The following is a 19,530-nucleotide window of genomic DNA, read 5'->3' on the forward strand; positions in this document are numbered from 1 at the left end:
TACCAAACGACCAACAAAGGACAGATAAGAGTTGTATTATCCAAACATTCATGGTGTACGAGGAATTTTCGTAAGCGATATTAATATTTAAATAAATAAATAAATTACTGTAACGGCAAATAATATTTTTTATATTTATATTTAATATTTTAATTTTATTTATTATTTATAATACAAATTACGAAAAAAATTCAATGAAATGGTATTACGTGACACCGCTTCAAGCAACGTGCCTACGCCGCTGACACATCAGACAATTCAAAATTTTCCACTTTCATCATTAAACTTTGAGCGCCAAACAAGCGTGGAGCTAGAGTTTAGTTGATTTTAGTAACTTTAGTCCAAATATTGTATTTTCTTAAAAATTTATTAAATAAATATAAGCTATTTATTTAAAATTCAAATATTTAAAAGACTAGAATCCTGAACCCGTAAACTTCTAATCATAATTGGTACGAAAAAGGGGGAGGAATACGATTGGAGAAAAGAAGGATAAACGTTGGAATATACAAGCTGAATGCACCTATTTCTTGGGCAATGTAAATTTCACTCAACCCCTTTAGAGAAGCACACCATTGATTTCAAAATCTATGGCCACTAATTGTTGGAATTGTCAAAAGACTGAGAAATAACGACCCCAAAATTATTATGCATTTCAAAACTAATTCTTTTTAACAATTTAAAAATTACGGTATATTGGTGTACAGAAATTGAAATTAAACACCTCTTTGGTATAGTGTTGTATAGTGTTTTATTTCTTCATCTTTGTTTCCAATTTCAAATATACATTTTTTTGGTTTTCTTAAGATCCTTATAACTTCATAATTTTGAATATATCTTGATTACCCTTATATTTTTCTATAGGCCGGGACGCCGAAAAACAATATCCTCGTTTGAGTTCAACTCATATTATAATTAAAAAATTTACATTATCAAGTAAAAAATCAATAAAAATCTTCCACAAAAGGTAAATTCATAACCTTAAAAATAGTACGGATTACTAGCCTGTTTGGCCAAGCTTTTCATGACCAAAAGTACTTTTTTCTTCAAAAAAATCCTTTTTTTTTTAAGTTGAAGTGTTTCGTTAAGCTTTTAGAAGAAAAAAAAAAGTACTTTTGAGAAGAAGTAGAAGCAGTTTTGGAGAAGCAGAAAAAAATAACTTTTTTCCAAAAGTATTTTTGGAAAAAATACACTTAAAAGCACTTTTTAAAAGCATGGGCAAACACTAATTGCTACTCAAAATGCTTTTCAAATTAATTAGCCAAACACAAACTGCTTCTTACCAAAAGTATTTTTTTTTAAAACACTTGTTGAAATAAGCTGATTTTTAGAAGCTTTGCAAACAGGCTATACTTGTTATAACAAGTAAATTATATAGCTGATTTTAGAAGCTTTGTTATATGCTATACTTGTAATAACAAGTTAATTATATCATAGTATAAACTTTTTTTACACGTCAAATATTAGTCTAACTCTATTCTTAAATATTATTACAGTATTACTCCACTACCAAACAAGCAGGGTAAAGATTACTTTTAGCCTTCGGCTGAAACTATTTATATCGAGTAATCATAAAAATATATAAAATTTGTATATTTTTTTGTATATAACATTGCTTACCCTCAAAATTGGATAACAATTGAATTTATACGTGGTTTTAAGGATACGTGATCTAACTTGATACAAATTGAGAAAATCAGATTAATATTGAAATCAATGAATAAAAAATAAATGCAAACCACACAAGTTGAACAATCTTGGCTTTGAAAGTTGGTCACCCTCGAGTCAAAAGTGCCTTAATCGGTATCAGAATAGAATGATAAGATAATAAGAACTAGTAATAATAGAATATTGTGTTAGGATGCGTGTTGCAATATGTCTTACAAATAATCAGACCTCCTTTATATAGTAGGGGAGTCATACTACTGATACAATTTTATAAAAGGTAAGGAATCTCATGATTTGCTAATTAACTGGTCTCTCATTGATACGTGCTGAGATTCCCGCCGTGATATCCGGCCGGTTACGGATATTTCGGCCTTCCATTATTTGGTCCGATAATGTTTCCTCGAGCTTATTCGGAGTCGGGATCGGTTTCGGAGTCACGGGCTCGTTGATCTTGAAGACGTATGTTCTAACTTCGTACCTTGGTTCGATGGAGCCCGGGGTCAATCTTCAACTCATCACGTTTCAGTCTCGGTCTTTCATGCAATATATGAGCCCGGTTTCGACCGTATACAGTACTCTCACTTTTTGAAGAGTAAACGATGAGAAACGATATGAGCCCTAGATTTTCATCTCGATAATTCGCGCCAGAAACTACAAAACTGACAAAACATCTCGTTAGTAACGTCTCAATGGCATTAAATGTGCGTCAGTTGCTGGTCGTCCATTACAGGTTTTGAACCGTCGTTTGCAAACTATAAATACCTCCTCATTATCTCATTCAAACTTTATTTTTAAAACTTTTTCTACTCTTGTTCTTAAAAAATCTTTGCACTCTCTAACACTTGTACCAAGATTTCTTGAGGTTTTTGCAAGAACTCCCGCTTTTTTCACTCCAAACCATTAAGCATGACCTTTTAATTTCCGTTTCTCCATCTTTATTCAAAAGAAAAATGGTGAAGACCTCTAAGACAGTTCTACAAAAAGAAACTGCCTATTTATTACGGTCGGTCGGCGAGGAACCGGCGGCGGAACCTCCTCTTGAAGTGTTTATTCCTGGTGGGTGGTCGACCGGTGCTGATTTCAAGGTCGAGAAAACCTCCTCCGTACCGACCCGCTCTCGAGATATATATGCTTGATCACCGACAGTCTCCTCTCCAAGGTCAAGGAGGATTGCAATTGGGTTGGTAAGCACGTTGTGGTGCCTGCGCCCGATGAAGCGATTACTACCCACGTGTAGGGTTTCTTAGGTGTTTACACTTATCCCTTCACATTGGACCCTTTGGACTCGGCCATCATCGCCTTCTATAAGTGGTACGAGGTGATCCTCGGTCAAAGTCATCCCTCTTTCTGGAAGATAGTAATTCTCCTACGCTTCTACGCTTCTTCATAAGCAAAATTGAGAAGTGTCCCTTCACCATCAATCACCTCATGCGTCTGTACAGTCTCCAACTCTATCGAGAGGGATTAATAAAACTTTCCCCATCGGGCCACTAAGGCCCTATTATAGAGCATAGACGAGGATCGGTACCGAGGATGGTTGGGCCGATTCGTTCGAGTGAAAACCTCGAATTTAATCCCGGCCGAGGACATGCCATTTCCCGAGAAATGAAATATGAAACGTACGTATAACCTTGCCTTTACTATTTCGTTTGTTGATTTTCCTTTTCCTCACTTATCATCGATGTTTTCGTGGTGTAGCCGTTGCTCGGATATAGGATGCAGTTCCTCGACTCAAGGAGTGGGTCGAGGACATTGTGTCATAGAAGCTCTATTCCGAACGCGCGTGGTGCGAACTTTCAAAGGGCCGGTGGGAGGCCCATTCCCATGGTGAGTTTTCTTGTCCGAGTTAATAATACTTGATTTTTTCCTTGCGCCATTGAATTCTTATTCATTCTATTGTATTTTGCAGGTCTTTCCAAGGATATTGCTATGAGGCTTCCATCCGGTAACGAGGATGTACCCATCGAGTCCCCTGCTCTAAGGCAAGGTGATGAGAAGAAAAGAAAGAGGGCCCAAAGCTCTCTAGGATCGGAAAAGAAGAGAATAAAAAGAAGTCTGGTGCGTAAATCCAAGGGTAGCACCAATGCTCGGGCACTATCTTCGGACTCACTCTACCGGCTGGGGGATGAGTCAGAAGAAGAAGAAAACTTTGAACTGGTGGCCCATGTGCGGTCAGGTGTCGTGATACGAGGGGCCTCCGAACTGGTGAGAGATGAAACTAAATTGCCTCGACTCGGAGAGGTCGATGATGGAGCTTTAGATGAAGCTTCCGGACCAGAAGAGGGAGGCCACTTCGCCTCGAGATAGGGAGGCCGACAATGAGTTCGTAGCTGGTTCTTTTCGGGCGGCGGATAGTGCTCTGAAGGGTGTACTCAGAGTGATAGACCTCTCCAATTCGCCTTTATTTTCTAATTCTATGTTTGCCGAGGCTCAGACTTTGAAAGGACAACCTAATGAAGAGCCACAGGGGGATGTGGACTCTTTTTATAACTTTTTTGATGGCGTAGACTCTACCGCTACCGAGGATGTCACCGGTTTGGGTGATTTACCAATGTCGAGGAAGAGTCCATCATCGGGGACGGGTGGATCTTCTTCAAGTCCAAAACTAGTCAATCATTCCAGGCTCCAAGTGTGAATGTTGACGGAAAGTGGTCGATCATTATATCCATTCTAGAAGACACCCGGGTTCTTTCTACTACCGTAGGGGTGGATAGTTACCTCTGATGCTTGGTGATAGAGCATGACTAGGCAAAGATGAACGAGGTGGAAGTACCCTGCCTGTTCAATGAAGCTCAACAGGCTTTAAATTAGGTAACTTCAGATACTTCTTAATAATTTCTGGTTTATACTTAGATTAGTCTGTAGGCGATCATAACTACTTTCTTTGTGTTTGTAGACCTCGGCACTCCACCATGAGACGTTCCTCCGCCATACGGAAGAGCTGAACCAGTGCGAGATCGAGATTTGAGGGCTCACTGAGAAAAGAGATGCTTACAAACTTCTTAGTGAGCAAAGAGAAGGGGAGGCTAAGGGCTTCCGGGATGAGTTGGAGGTGGTTCGGAAAGAGCATGTCGACCTAGTTGAGCAGGTAAGAAGAATTTTTGGAGTTAGTGACGACAAATCAGATATAGTGACTAATGGTCCGAACCCGCAGGTCCAACAGAAGATTTACAAGATCGGACAGCTCCGGGAAGAGTTAGATGTGGCAAAGGTTGAGGTCAAAGAATGGAAAAAGAACATGGACCACCTGGCCTCAGAAAAGGAGACTGCCCGGGCCCAACTGGCTTTTGCTGTGGTCCAGCTCTGAGTTATAAAGGAGAAATCCTTGGTGCAGGCCAAGAAGATCGAGGAGCTCCAGTCCTAGTTGAATTCGGATGTCTCTGATTGAGAAAATCTGGCCACAGAGCTTGAATCAGCCAAGTCGGGGGCCAGAGTGATTAAGGTCGATGCAGATGAGATGGTGGCCGTTTATAAGGCCGATGTCGAAGCGGCTCAGGTTCGAGCAAAAGACATCATCAAGCATGCTAAATGGCAATCTCGAAGGGAAACCCTTGAGGAAGTTCATGTTCGGGGTTTCGACCTATCAGCTGAGATTGGGAGTACCAAAGAACTCGAAGCCGAGGCCAAAAAATTGACCTATCCTGAAGACGATGAGGAGCTCAAAGACTTGGGAGAGTCCGAGGATGGAGAAGATCCTGAGGGTGGCGATGTTGCCCCCGACGAAGACCGGGCCGCTTAGGCCTCTAGATGTTTTTTTTTGTATTTTTGTTGAGGTCGTTCGGCCTTTGTAAAAAATTTCATCGGGCTATTTGAACCTTGTAAAAAGAACTTTGATTATGAATATAAGTCTTTTCCCTTCAACAACTTTCAATTTTTCACTTTGCCTTATGTTCTTTTATTTGCAAAGATATAAATGCCTTAGCATAAAATAGTTAGGTTTTGTTCGGAAACTCGAAGAAACCTTGCCTTAAACTTTATTTCGTTTTAAGGTATTTGTGGGGGTTCGGTGTCACCGAAAGTTTTTTTCCCCTAAGTACTTAGACTATTTTTTATGTCATAGTCTGCCGAGGGTAGCGTTTAGAACAGATTTAGAAATTTTAAGGCCTAGTTGTCTTTGTTACGGGTTCTCGGACGTCTCCGAGCCATTTTAATTTGGCCGTAGCCTTTTAGTTCTGGTGTCGCCTAGTGGTCTTGCTTACTCGAGTTATCTGGTATTGCCTAAGATAACAGTCCCCGAGTGGGGATGACCGTGGCCTTTAAAATTCGGGGGTTGCCTAATAGGTCTTATGCGCCTAAGGTCTAATAGCTTGGACCGTTCGAGTTTGTTTCTGGATGGCAGTCCCCAAGTGAGAAAGTGATTGTTTGATATCAGGTTAAAGCGGCCCCTTGGCTCATTTCCTTTAGGGGATCGGAAGCAGGGAATTACTTAAGAAATGTAAATAAGAAATTTAAAAGACAAGATGATTGCAAGGAAGATACTTCTCTTTATTCTTCTGTAAACAGTTATACATGTGTACATGCTTTATGCTAGTCCTCAAGCAATCTATGCGGGCACGGTTCGTTTGACCGTTTAGACCTTACAGTAAATCCTACCTATCGATACCCTTCCATCATGAAGTAATTTTCTTGCTAAAGTCGATATTCGAGGGTAATGCCCCCTAGTATTCGAGGTTGATCATAGAGAGAAGCCTCAGATACTGTTGATGTGATCCTTAACACCGATTCATAACCGGCCTTCTATTCTAAGTTAGCACGATCCACCGTTGTCTCGTTAAAAACCTTGCTGGAAAACCCATTTGGGACAAAACTGGTTCAAGGGAAAAAGAGTGCAACACGTGCTTTCAGACCTAAAAAACTGTTCTGCTTCTTCTTGGTTACCTGCAAGTGTTAGTTCAAAAATAAGTAAAAAGGAAAAGAACGGGGTAGTACCTTAGCATTAGTATCATTTCAAGTGAGTCGTGTTCCAGTTATTCGGTAGCCTTTCACCATTCTTTATCTCTAGTTTGTACGATCCTTTTCCGGCGATTTCGAGAATTTGGTACAGTCCTTCCCAGTTCATCCCCAACTTCCCTTCGTTCGGATTTCATGTGTTCAATGTGACCTTCTTCAGTACCAAGTCCCCAATATTGAAGTGTCGAAGGTTGGCCCTTCGATTGTAATACCTCTCGATCCACTGTTTTGGGGTGGCCAACCAGACGAGGGCGGCTTCGCACATTTCGTCTAATAGCTCCAAGCTTGTACTCATGGCCTCGTCATTCGATTCCTTTGTTGTATATCAGAATCTTACACTTGGTTCACCAGTTTCGACCGGTATTAGAACTTCAACGCGGTAAACCAGTGAGAACGGGGTGGCCCCGGTACTAGACTTTGAGGTCGTGCGGTATGCTCACAGGACTTCGGGATAGATTTCCTTCCATTTTTCTTTGGCGTTGGTTAACCTTTTTTTGAGGTTTTGGAGTATAGTTTTGTTGGTCGATTCGGCTTGTCCGCTCCTACTAGGGTGATAAGGTGTTGACAGGACCCTTTTGATCTTATGATCCTCGAGAAACATGGTCACTTTGTTACCGATAAATTGTTTCCCATGGTCACATACGATTTCGGATTGCATTCCGAACCGACATATGATGTGGTCCCAAATGAAGTCGATGACTTCCTTCTCCCTGACCTTCTCGTACTCCTTTGCTTCAACCCACTTAGAAAAATATTCAGTCATAAATAATATAAATTGAGCCTTACCAGGTGCCCATGGAAGAGGGGCAACGATATTCATGCCCCACTTCATGAATGGCCATGGTGACAAGACCAAATGTAGCAGCTCCCCGGCTTGGTGAATCATCGGAGCATGTCTTTGGCATTCATCACATTTTCGTACGAACTCCTTCGCATATTTTTTCCATGTCAATCCGGTAATAGCCGGCTCTAATTACCTTTTGAACCAATGATTTAGCGCCTGAATGATTTTCGCAAGTGCCCTCATGGACTTCCCTCAGAACGTACTTGGTATCTTTCGGTCCCAGACATATTACTAGTGGTCTATCGAACATTCTTCTGAACAAGGTTCTGTCTCGGACAAGCTGAATCGAGCTGCCTTTGTGCGCAGGGTCCTCGATTCTTTTGGATTTGTGGGCAGTTTCCTGATCTTCAAATATTCTACATATTTGTTTCTCCAATACCAAGTCAAGCTTGTGGAGTTTATTTCGGTGTGACCTTCTTCTACTACCGATCTCATGAGCTGTACAACTGTCACTAGTTGAGCTCGCCGTCTTCGACCGATGACCCTAAGTTCGCAAGGGCATCGGCCTCGCTATTTTTATCTTGAGGTATGTGTTGCAAAGTCCACTCTTTGAACCGATGTAATGTTACCTGCAACTTATCTAGGTCCCTTTGCATTCGATCTTCTCTGACTTCGAACATTCCATTAACTTGGTTCACCACAAGGAGAGAGTCGCACTTAGCTTCGATCACCTCCGCTTCCAAGCTTTTGGCCAGTTCGAGACCTGCAATTATGGCCTCATATTCGGCCTCGTTGTTAGTCAATTTCACAATTTTAATAGATTGTCTAACTACATTACTTGTGGGTGGCTTCAGTATGATGCCAACTCCGGACCTCTTTGCGTTCGAGGCACCGTTCGTAAAAAAGGGTCCGGATTCCCCGAGTTTACCAACAACTCTCTTTCGACCTCGGGTATTTGGGCCAGCGTAAAATAGGCCACGAAATCTGCCAAAATTTAAGACTTAGTGGTTGTCCGAGGTCGATACTCAATATCGTACCTGCTAATTTCCACAGCCCATTTGGCCAATCATCCCGAGAATTCAGGCTTATGCATTATATTTTGCAATGGATAAATTGTCACAACACATATAGGATGACACTAAAAATATGATTTTAGTTTCCTAGAGGCGCTTAGTAAAGCGAGCGCCAATTTTTCTAGGTGAGGGTATCTAGTTTCGGCCTCACCCAGGGTTTTACTAACATAATAAATTGGAAATGGTGTTCCTTGTTCTTTTCGAACTAGGACTCCACTTACCGCTATCTCCGATACTGCCAAGTACAGGTATAGTTGTTCGTTTGCCTTCAACGTGTGGAGCAGTCGCGGGCTCGATAGATATCGCTTGAGTTCTTCCAAGTCCCGTTGGCATTCCAGGGTCCATGTGAGGTTATTTTTCTTCTTCAGTAACGAGAAAAATCGGTTGGACCACGGCGGCAATACGCCCGATTAGCCTTTGAACGGCCTTCACGTTGTCTACTACCGTGATATCCTCGATAGCTTTGATCTTGTTGGAGTTGATCTCGATTCCTCGGTTGGATACCATGAACCCGAGAAATTTACTTGATCCGACTCATGAACGCACACTTCTCCGGATTCAGCTTCATGTTGTACTTTTTCAATATACTGAAGGTTTCCTGCAAGTGTTTTAAATGGTCTACTGCTCGTAGGGACTTAACCAAGATATCGTCAATGTAAACTTCCATGGATTTCCCTATTTGGTCTTCGAACATCCGGGTTACTAGGCGTTGGTAAGTGGCACCAACGTTTTTTAATCCAAATGGCATCACGTTATAACAGTATGTGACATACTTAGTGATGAAGGAGGTCTTTTCCTGATCATTCGGGTTCATCCGTATTTGGTTGTACCTGGAGTAGGCATCGAGAAAACTGAGGATCTCGTGGCTGGCCATGGCATCGATCATGCGATCGATTTTAGGCAAAGGGAAAGAGTCCTTGGGACATGCCTTATTTAAATCTTTATAATCTACTCACATTCTCAGTTTGTTCCCTTTTTTAGGTACTACTACTATGTTTGCTAAGCATTTCGGGTATTTGACTTCCTGAATAGACCCTATTTTAAAGAGTTTGGTTACCTCATCCTTGATGAAAGCATGTTTGATCTCGGATTGGGGTCTCATTTTCTACTTGACCGGGTGAAATTTCATATCGAGGCTCAACTTTTGAGTGGTTATCTCATATGGGATCCTGTCATGTCGAGATGGGACCAATCAAAATAATCTATGAGAAATTGAATGAGTTTTTTCTTGAGCTCGAAGGTTAACCCCGTGCCCAAGTATACTTTTCGATTGGGTAGATGTTCGATCAATGTGACTTGCTCCAGCTCTTCGACTGTTGATTTTGTAGCATCGGAATCCTCGGGAACTATAAAAAATCTGGGAACCCCGTAATCATCGTCTTCATCGGTCCCCTATTTATTCGATTGGGTCGTGGCTGGTGCCGATAATTGCTACTCCCTCCGTTCTAATATATATGAACTTGTTAAACTAGGCACGAAATTTAAGAAAAAATAAAGACTTTTGGAATTTGTGGTCCTAAACAAGTCAAAAAGGGGCCTAGATTATTTGTGTGGCTATAAAAGCTTCTCGTTAAGGGTAGAATTGTAAGTTTAAACTAAATTATTACCAAATTTTGAAAGGGAACATTCTTTTTGAACGGACCAAAAAGGAAATAGGTTCACATAAACTGGAACAGAGGGAATATTTAGTTTCCCTCTTTGTACTCGAACTTGGTTCCTTCGATATTGCTAGTGTTTATACCGGAATCACTTCTTCGACTACAAATATTTCCTTTGCGGCCAGTTGCTCCCCGTATATTGTTTTAATTCCTCCTGGCGTTGGGAATTTTAACACCTGGTTAAGAGTCGAAGGCGCTGCCCTCATGTTGTGAATCCATGGCCTCCCGGACAAGGTATTATACCTCATGTCCCCCTCAATCACATAAAACTTGGTTTCTTGGATGGTCCCGACGGCATTTACCGGTAATGTTATTTCTCCCTTAGTAGTTTCACAAGCCATGTTAAATCCGTTTAGCACTCGGGCTGCAAGCACGATTTGGTCCTATAGGCCGAGTTATTCTACGACCCTCGATCGAATGATGTTGGCCGAAGTACTTAGATTAATTAACACACTTTAACTCGAGATTTATTCATTAGTACAGATATTACCAGTGCATCGTTATGGGGCTGCATGATTCCTTCTGTGTCCTCGGCGTTGAAAGACAAAGTTCCTTCTAGTATGTAATCTCGAGTTCATTTCTCCCTTGTGATGGATACTTTGGTGCACTTTAACATCGTACCTTAAGGAACATTGACCCCTCCGATGATCATATGAATGACGTGTTGAGGTTCCCCTGCTCGATTTGTTTACTAGAGTCCCTATTTCTGAAATAATTCTTTGCTCGGTCACTCAGCAATTTTTGAAGATGCCCGTTGTTGAATAATCAGGCTACCTCATCTCTCAACTATCGGCAATCCTCTATTCTGTGGTTGTGAGTGCCATGATATTTGCACATCTGGTTCGGATCCATTTGGACTGGGTCAGATTGTAGAGGTCGAGGCCATTTGGCATCTTTGATGCGTCCGATAGCCGATACGATGGCAGCAACATCAACGTTAAAGTTATATTTTGATAATCTTGGTGCTTCTTTAGGTCCGATGGGCCTGTCGAAACCGTTCTTGCTCATAAGTCCCCGGTTGCTCTTACCTCGATCATTTCTCCTTTCATTTCGCATAGAACCCCGTCCGAACCCATTATTTCTTCGATCCTCACTGTAAGGTTGATACTGATCCCTATTCGGCCTTGGTTCACGAGTGATATCTCTCTTGACTCTGACGATGGGTCTAACAGGATAAACGGACCCGGAAGGATCCCCTAGTTGATCATCTTCGATTGATATCGGTCGTGCACATCAGCCTAGGTGACAGTTAGATATTCTATTAGATTCTGCTTCAACTGATATGAAGCCACCAAACTTCGAACATTGAGTCCTTGGATAAAAGCTTGAACGCCCCCAATCATCAGCGACTGGTGGCAGATCCATCCGTTCCATTTGAAGTCGATATACAAACTCTCTGAGCATTTCATTATCCTTTTGCCTTACTTTGAAGAGGTCCAATTTTTTGGTTTCGACCTTGATAGCCGCAGCTTGTGCTTTCATAGAAGAGTCTGCAAGCATGGCAAATGAGTCAATAGAATTAGGGAGTAAGTTGTGATACCATATCATAGCTCCTTTTGACAGGGTTTCTCTGAATTTCTTCAGCAAGATAGACTCAATCTCATCATCCCCAAGTCATTTCCTTTGATGGTGCATGTGGATGAAGTGACATGCTCGTTTGGGTCGGTCGTTTCGTTGTACTTAGGAATCTCGGGCATGCAGAACTTTTTAGGGATTGGCTTTGGAGCTGCACTCGGAGGGAAAGGTTTCTGTACAAACTTCTTGGAATCCAAGCCTTTCAATATCGGCGGTACTCCCGGGATTTGGTCAACCCTAGAATTTTAGGTTTCCACCTTTTTGTCATTTGCTCCGATTTTCTTCTCCCCTGATTCTATTCGCTTTGTCAGCTCCTCGAGCATTTTTATGATCTCGGGGTTATTATCCTACTCGTTCCCACTCGACCTTTCCGCGACCGGTTCCTCCATGCGAGTGATCTCTCGAGACAGGACGGGCTCGATCCTGCTCGGTATGCGACTCTGGTTTTGTAACTGAACTATTGCCGCCTATTGAGCCGCAACATTTCGAAGATCATCCGTAGATGACCCCATCTCGTCTATTATTTTGAGTATTCTGTATTGTCGACCGGGCTCCACCGCAGATATTATTCTCGGGGTCAGTAGAGAGGCTTGTGTCGATACCACAAGCGAATTAGCGTCTAACGAGTCCATAATTGGAATTCTGACGGGATCAACGAGCATTACCTAGTTACCGGGCGCTATGTTATTGTTTTCACCGTGGTTACTAAACTCGTCGTCAGCAGGTAGAGGTGCTAATTGTGAGTTTGACATTTTGAGTTTAAGCCTGAAATCAGAGACACTTCAAAGAACAAGCGTAAAATAGTGTGTGTTATGGAAATTCATATCAAATAACCACTATTATCCTTAGCCTCACGGTGGGCGCCAAATTGTTTACCCTCAAAATCTGATAACAATTGAATTTATACGCTATTTTAAGGATACGTGATCTAACGTGATACAAATTAAGAAAATCATATTAATATTGAAATCAATGAATAAAGAATAAATGCAAACCACACAAGTTGAACAATCTTGGCCTTGAATGTCGGTCATCCTCGAGTCAAAAGTACCTTAATCGGTATCAAAATAGAATAATAAGATAATAAGAACTAGTAATAATAGTATATTGCTTTAGGATGCGTGTTGCAATGTGTCTTACAAACAATTAGACCCCCTTTATAAAGGGGAGTCATACTACTGATACAATTCTATAAAAGGTAAGGAATCTCATGATTTTCTAATTAATCGGTCTTTCATTGATACGTGCCGAGATTCCCGCCGTGACATCCGACCAGTTGCAGATATTTCGGCCTTCCGTTATTTGGTCCGATAATGTTTCCTCGAGCTTGTTCGGAGTCGGGGTCGGTTTCAGAGTCACGAGCTCGTTGATCTTGAAGACGTATGTTCTAACTTCGTACCTTGGTTCGATGGAGCCCAGGGTCAATCTTCAACTCATCACATTTCAGTCTCGATCTGTCATGCAATAGATGAGCCTGGTTTTGACCGTATACAAACATACATAAATATATATATATATATAAATATACATCTTTTCAACTATTATTTTGAGAGTTACTATAGTGTCATTTTTTCAAACAACTACTAGTATTTCACGGATTATGGGGCCCGAAAATAACAGGGAGCGCCTTCCTCGCCAAAACAATTTGAATTCGGACAGCCGCCAAAAACCTTCTCCTCTATCATCTCCATCTCAGAGTCCACCTCACTTTCACTCTCTCCTATAACACACACACACAGACAAAACCACCAAGAAATGATATTTTCTGTCTTAAACTCAAAACGTTAATCACTTCAAAAAACAACACATCAATCCCATCTAATGGCTTCAATCAAGCCATCTTCTCGCTATGCCAATGCCACATTTTCTTCCATAGATTCTTCCCCCTCTTCCTCTACCGACCTAACCCCTCAAACCCACAACCAGCGCAATCACCACCCCTCTAAAATCTCATCACGCGCTCTCACGCGCCCTCAAGCTCCATCCACTACGCGCCACAATTTAGGCTCTTTAGTCAAGAAATACGTGGAGCACAAATCCGTGTCATCATCTTCTAAATTAAATCGGAAAGGAGAATTAAAAGTGGCGGATTTTGTAGCGGAAGATTTAAAGAAGACGGCGAAAAGGGGTACTGGTTTGAGTGCTCTGCATAAGAAGCTGTTTAAAGGAGTGAAAAGAGAAGAAGGTAGTGAGAAGAAAAAGGCGTTGATTGAAGTCAAAGGGAATACTAGGACTTTAGCTATGGTGCTTAGAAGTGAGAGAGAATTGTTGAGTATGAATAAGGAGCAAGAGGATCAAATTGTTGAGCTCAAATTGATGCTTGAGGAGAAAAACATAGAGGTATGTTGTTAAATTGTGTAATTTGCTTAATGCTAGAATTCTATTAGAATCCATTCTAGTCTTAATTTTTCCCCAAAAAATTGAATTTTTTTTGCTCAAGAATAGTGATAAGTGTTTTTTTATGACGGTGGTGTTTGGGCCCAACTCTAAGAGGAGCCTTGGCGTAATTGATAAAGTTATTGCCGTGTGATCAGGAAGTCACGGGTTCGAGCCGTGGAAACAGCCTGCTGCAGAAATGTAGTGTAAGGCTACATACGATATATCCCAGTGGTCTAGGCGTCTAGCTCTTCCCGGATTTCGCACATAGCCCAGAGCTTAATGCACCGGACTGTCCTTTTGTTTGGCCCCAACTTACGAGCACCTTGATTATTCCACGTGGTACTCCGGATGTTCGCATGTTTTACATTAATAATTGGATGTTAACTTGCAGTGAAATATTTTGACCAAAATGTGGGGTTTTATTAAAAGTTGCATCTTTTTAGATTATGCAGGGATTAAATGTGAGGAAACTCTCAAAAAGTAATATTAGGAGATAGGTTATAAGGATAATTAGAACATGTGCAGATCTTTTGGTTCTTTAGTGTTAGAACAATTGGTTTGATAACTAGCTTTCTTTTAGTGTATGCTTCTGCTAAAATGGTATTGATATCTTTGGTTGTGGAGTTGTTAATTGCATACTGTGGGAATTTAGGAATGTTCTTATTGAAGATAGCACATTTTAGTTGTCAAAAATTTGGTGGATTACATTATAATACACGACATAGAGAAGCGGGCCCATTACCCACCAAGTTTCGGATCGTGCGCCACTAACCCTTAGCGCTTTTTCTGGGTTATAAGAAAAATATTATGGCACATTGATTATAGATGTGGAGTTGCAAGCTGCATATCTAATTGAATATGCCTATATATGGTAGTATTAGATGGAATGGGAGCCTTGCGTAACTGGTAAAGTTGTTGCTATGTGAGTAGGAGTTCACGGTTCGAACTGTGGAAACAGTCTTTTGCAGAAATGCAGGGTAAGGCTGCGTACACTAGACCCTTGCGGTCCGGCCCTTCTCCAGACCCCGCACATAGCGGGAGCTTAATGCACCGGGCTGCCCTTTTTTATGTTAGTATTAGATGAAAGGATCCAACAACCAAGATTGACTTTTTATTTATCTGTTTCTTTTTGTTTATCTCGTATGAATCTTGGAATTGAACCAGAAAGAAAAGACAATTAAGAATTGTCTCCCTTCCATCTCCAACAATTGAAAATTGGAAGGTGGATTTAATATCTTGTTGTCGCGTTATAACTTGAAGCTTACATAGTGCTGTGATCTCATTTTCTAGTTTAATTACAAATGATAACAGGTTGAGAAGCTAAAGGATTTGTGTTTGAAGCAAAGGGAAGAGATAAAGTCGCTGAAAAACTCCATACTATTCCCAGATGTAATGAATTCTCAACTTCAGGAATTTTTGGAGAAGCAGGGCTCAGAACTCAAGCAGGCAAAGCAGCTTATACCAAGTCTTCAAAGGCAGGTCACTTCTCTTACAGGCCAACTACAGTGCCTTGCTGTTGATCTTGCCGAGGTAACCTTCAGCTTAATATGATTACCAGTGGCGGAGCTAGGATTTTCATTAAGGGGAGTCAAAATATAAAGAAATAAACTCACTAAGAAGTCAAGGGGTATCATTATATAGTATATATACATATTTTTTAAAAAATTACCGAACTATACAGTATAATTTTCCGACAAACCGACACCCCTTTGGTGCATGTGGCTCCGCCACTGATGATCACAAGACTTTTTAATAAATCCATAAGCCAGTTATCTAATATTCTTAGTATCTATGTTGCGCCGACTCTCCAAAATGTTGTCGCACCCGTGTTGGATCCTCTAAAAATACGCTACTTTTAAAAGATCCGACACGCACCCGACGACATTTTCGGAGAGTCCGAGCATCATAGGTTAATATAAGACCATAAGTTTAAGAAGAAGCCATTTTCTTGAACATGTGGAGGTTTTGTCTTTGTATCAGTCTAACATCAAACTCAAGATATACTATAGGCGTAGTATTAAAAGAACGGCAGTATTCCTAAAGATAAGCAGTATTAGTTAAATAAAGTCTATCGGAAACAACCTCTTTACCTTCGAAAGATAGGAGCAAGGTCTGCGTGCGTACACATTACCTTCTCTAGACCTCACTTGTGGGATTTCATTGGGTTTGTTGTTGTTGTTATAGTTAAATGAAGTCAATTATTGTTTGATATTTTCAGCCATCTTAGCAATCTTCAACTTAAAAGCTAGAAGGAAAGAGACCAAGTCCATTTTTAGTTATGTTCTTCAGTTTTTCAAATTTTCTACTACCAAATATATGCTCTTGGTGTGAGTTTCCACCAAAATCATTAACTGAGTTCTATAAAAAGATTACCTAATAGTACATGTCTCCCTATACTGCTTAACCACAATGGCAAATTAGCAAAATTAGCTATGATGTGAAAATTTAGGTGTACTGGTGTGCATAGGCAGCAATTAAAGTTCAATACTGCTATATTACTGCTCCTTCTTGAGCCGAGGGTCTATCAGAAACAACCTCTCTACCTTCCCAGGGTAGGGGTAAGGTCTGCGTACATACTACCCTCCCTAGACTCTACTTGTGGGATTCAACTGGGTTGTTGTTGTACTGCTATATTACTGATAGAAGAAATTTTTATATACTGAACCTTGTTAAAATCTTTTTCCATGTTCCTCCTTTTGCATTGGCTAAACGTCTCGTAGGTATGCAGATTTTTTTTCCCCACCACAAAGTCAAATTACACTTCAATCTCTTTATGTTGTCAAGCTATGTTATTTGCAATTAGATTGAGGAATTATTTACATCAATGATGAGTTCAAATCATCAGATTACTTATTTATCCATTTTGTTTGGAGGTAACAAAGGCGTGATATCCTGTCAAATCCATTTCTGAAAATGACTGACTTATATATTTCATACAGGTTAAGGCAGATAAGTACTCTATAAGAGGGTGTTATGATTCTCTTAGTAGCTCCCCAAGGACACCAGATTACGATCAAGAAGAAGCAGCGTATTCTCTGGTTAGTAAGTTTTAACGATAAGCTGAACTAGAAAATGTGAAACAAAGATTTTGGCTGTTATGTTTCAATAACCAATGTTTCTGCTCCAAGTTAGGATTCATTCAGAAAGCATTTGGCTGTTATGTTTCAAGCTTAAGCTTCAGAGAGTTAACTAAGTTTTTCTTTCTCTAGGAATTCAGTTCTGAACCTACAATTCCCGGAAGTCCAGATGACATGCTTCTCAAGGACTTAAATCCGTGCTTAACGCCTTATTCTACCAAGACGAAGTCCGAGGTAAGTGTCTCATGATCCAAATAAAGCCGCATGAATTGTTGTACTCGTTGAAGCTTCAAAGGACTACCCCTTAGTATTAATAATCTGATTAAGTACCTCTATTAGTGTGGTTTTTACTTGCGTCTAAAAAGGAACCTTTCAAAGTTATAGCTTTATTCGATATATATTGCATACATGTCAAACATCAAGGTTAAAATTCATGAATCTGCAGTTCTTTGAAGTTTGAAGTATGAACTGTATTTTGATGACTCAATGTGATTTTCTTTTAGGAATTTGAGTTCAATTCTCCAGATGACAAGAACTTGTTTAAAAACAATATACAAGTGTACCATGAGACTAGCTATAGCTGCAATTCTTGTACAAGCAAAGTATCGAAAAGTTCAGAGTGTTGTCAACGTTCAAAGGCAGCGAAAAGTTCAGTTCGTGCAGCTCGCAGATCTGATGAAAGTAAATACACATACATAAAGCAGATCCATAATAAGTTCTAAGGCTCAACCAACATCCCCACTCTCAACTTCCAATATTATGTAGAAAACAATCTTCTTAAGCTTACCTCCCCCCTCTCCCCCCCCCCCCCAAAAAAAAAAAAAAAAAAAACACACCACCTTTCTGGATGTAGAACAAGTTTCTGGTCAGCATTCATTTTGTTTGTATGGTATAAGACATGCCGGCAAGAGTTAGAAAGTACAATAATAACTACACCTCAGTCACATACAAGAGTTAGAAAGTGCTCATATTATTTGAATTCCGTTGTTCTTTTCTTGTTTCAATCCTTAGTAGTATTATTTAATTATGGTTATGTGACAAATGTGTATATGTGCAGGACACTTGTATTTATTCATTTGATGCAAATATGGTCGATTGGTACGAGTTCTTTTGCATTTTTATGCTAAAAGCTCTGCTAATAGATGAAGTAAGAGAGAATGGATACAATAGGCAATGCTAGTTACACCATGCAAGAGAGTTTTTCACAAATTATTTGATATTCTTTGGTAGAAAATGTCAGTAAATATTAATAAAAAAGCTTAATTTCTCTAATAGGCGCATAAAGTTTCTGAATTTAGTTGTCATCCTTTTTCTTTTCTTTCCCTGGAAAAATTGAAAGCATCCATCTATCTTGGTAGCAATCCACCATTAAGAGCCATTCTCACAACCTGGAAAATAACTGTCACATTTCCAAATGGAAAAGAAAAAAAAAAATCATCCCATCAATCTAAAGATATAATTAACATTTCCATCAAACATTAAGGGGTTATTTTCACCATTATGAACTGTTGCACTAATTTAATTATGAAGAAAAGAATTAAGGGTCATATAGAGTTGCACAGTAAAGGGGAGTTTTGGAGCAACAATAAAGTTATCTCCGTGTTATCTATAGGTCACATGTTCAAGCCGTAGAAACAGTCACTAATACTTGCATTAGCGTAGGCTGTTTACGTCACACCCTTGTGTGCGGCCCTTTCTCGGACCCTATATGAATGCGGAATACTTTATGCACCGACTGCACTTTATAAACTTGTCAGTAAAAAAGTGATTTTGTCTTTTGTTTTGCTTTGACATACTTAGAAATAAACAATTTTAGAAAAGTGAGCATTCATTGCTACTTACTCGAATTTATTTTTGAGCATTTAATTTGTTGTTTATGGATATACTTCACTATCTATTTTTAAGAAAAATATTTTTCACGGTAATAATTTTTCATGGAAAATATTTTCCTTCCCCGACCCCACACTTTGACCTCGAGCCTTAATCCTCAAAAAAATGTATAACCTTTTGAAATATTGTACTTTCCCTTCAAATTATGGTTGAATCATCCAAGACAACCAGATATTCATAAAAGAGAGATGAGCTACGGATAAATCGGTCAATGAATAAGGCTTTCATTTGAAAATGTATAAGAAAAAGGAAACTTTTCTATATTTAATTGTTAAACTTAAAAACTTTTTATATAAAATCTAAAAAATATGCTAACTTTTCTATATTTAATTGTTAAACTTAAAACTTTTTATACAAAATCTTAAAAATATGCTCTAATAAATACAAACAGAGAGCATGACATATTTAAGATAACATATCTTAAACATACATTTAATGCTTCAAAAGTTTTTTTTAATATTTAATTTCGTGTATAA

General features: G+C 39.8%; 1 protein-coding gene across 1 annotated transcript; it reads left to right on the plus strand.

Annotated features, from left to right (window-relative positions):
* Window positions 1-13,317: 13,317 nt before the first annotated feature.
* On the plus strand, window positions 13,318-18,168 carry LOC104242516 (uncharacterized). Its single transcript, XM_009797588.2, has 5 exons — window positions 13,318-14,048; window positions 15,399-15,617; window positions 17,027-17,125; window positions 17,297-17,398; window positions 17,668-18,168. The coding sequence occupies exons 1-5, from the start codon at window positions 13,530-13,532 to the stop codon at window positions 17,884-17,886; spliced, it is 1,158 nt and encodes a 385-aa protein (XP_009795890.1). The 5' UTR covers window positions 13,318-13,529; the 3' UTR covers window positions 17,887-18,168.
* Window positions 18,169-19,530: the final 1,362 nt, after the last annotated feature.

Source organism: Nicotiana sylvestris, chromosome 4, assembly GCF_000393655.2.
Source record: "Nicotiana sylvestris chromosome 4, ASM39365v2, whole genome shotgun sequence".
NCBI classification, from domain to species: domain Eukaryota; kingdom Viridiplantae; phylum Streptophyta; class Magnoliopsida; order Solanales; family Solanaceae; genus Nicotiana; species Nicotiana sylvestris.

Bases quoted from the DNA above. Each gene is read 5' to 3' on its own strand.
- LOC104242516 (XM_009797588.2), top strand. From the start codon at position 13,530: ATGGCTTCAATCAAGCCATCTTCTCGCTATGCCAATGCCACATTTTCT. The intron at 14,049-15,398 runs GTATGTTGTTAA...AAATGATAACAG, and splicing joins TTGAGGAGAAAAACATAGAG to GTTGAGAAGCTAAAGGATTT. The intron at 17,399-17,667 runs GTAAGTGTCTCA...ATTTTCTTTTAG, and splicing joins CTACCAAGACGAAGTCCGAG to GAATTTGAGTTCAATTCTCC.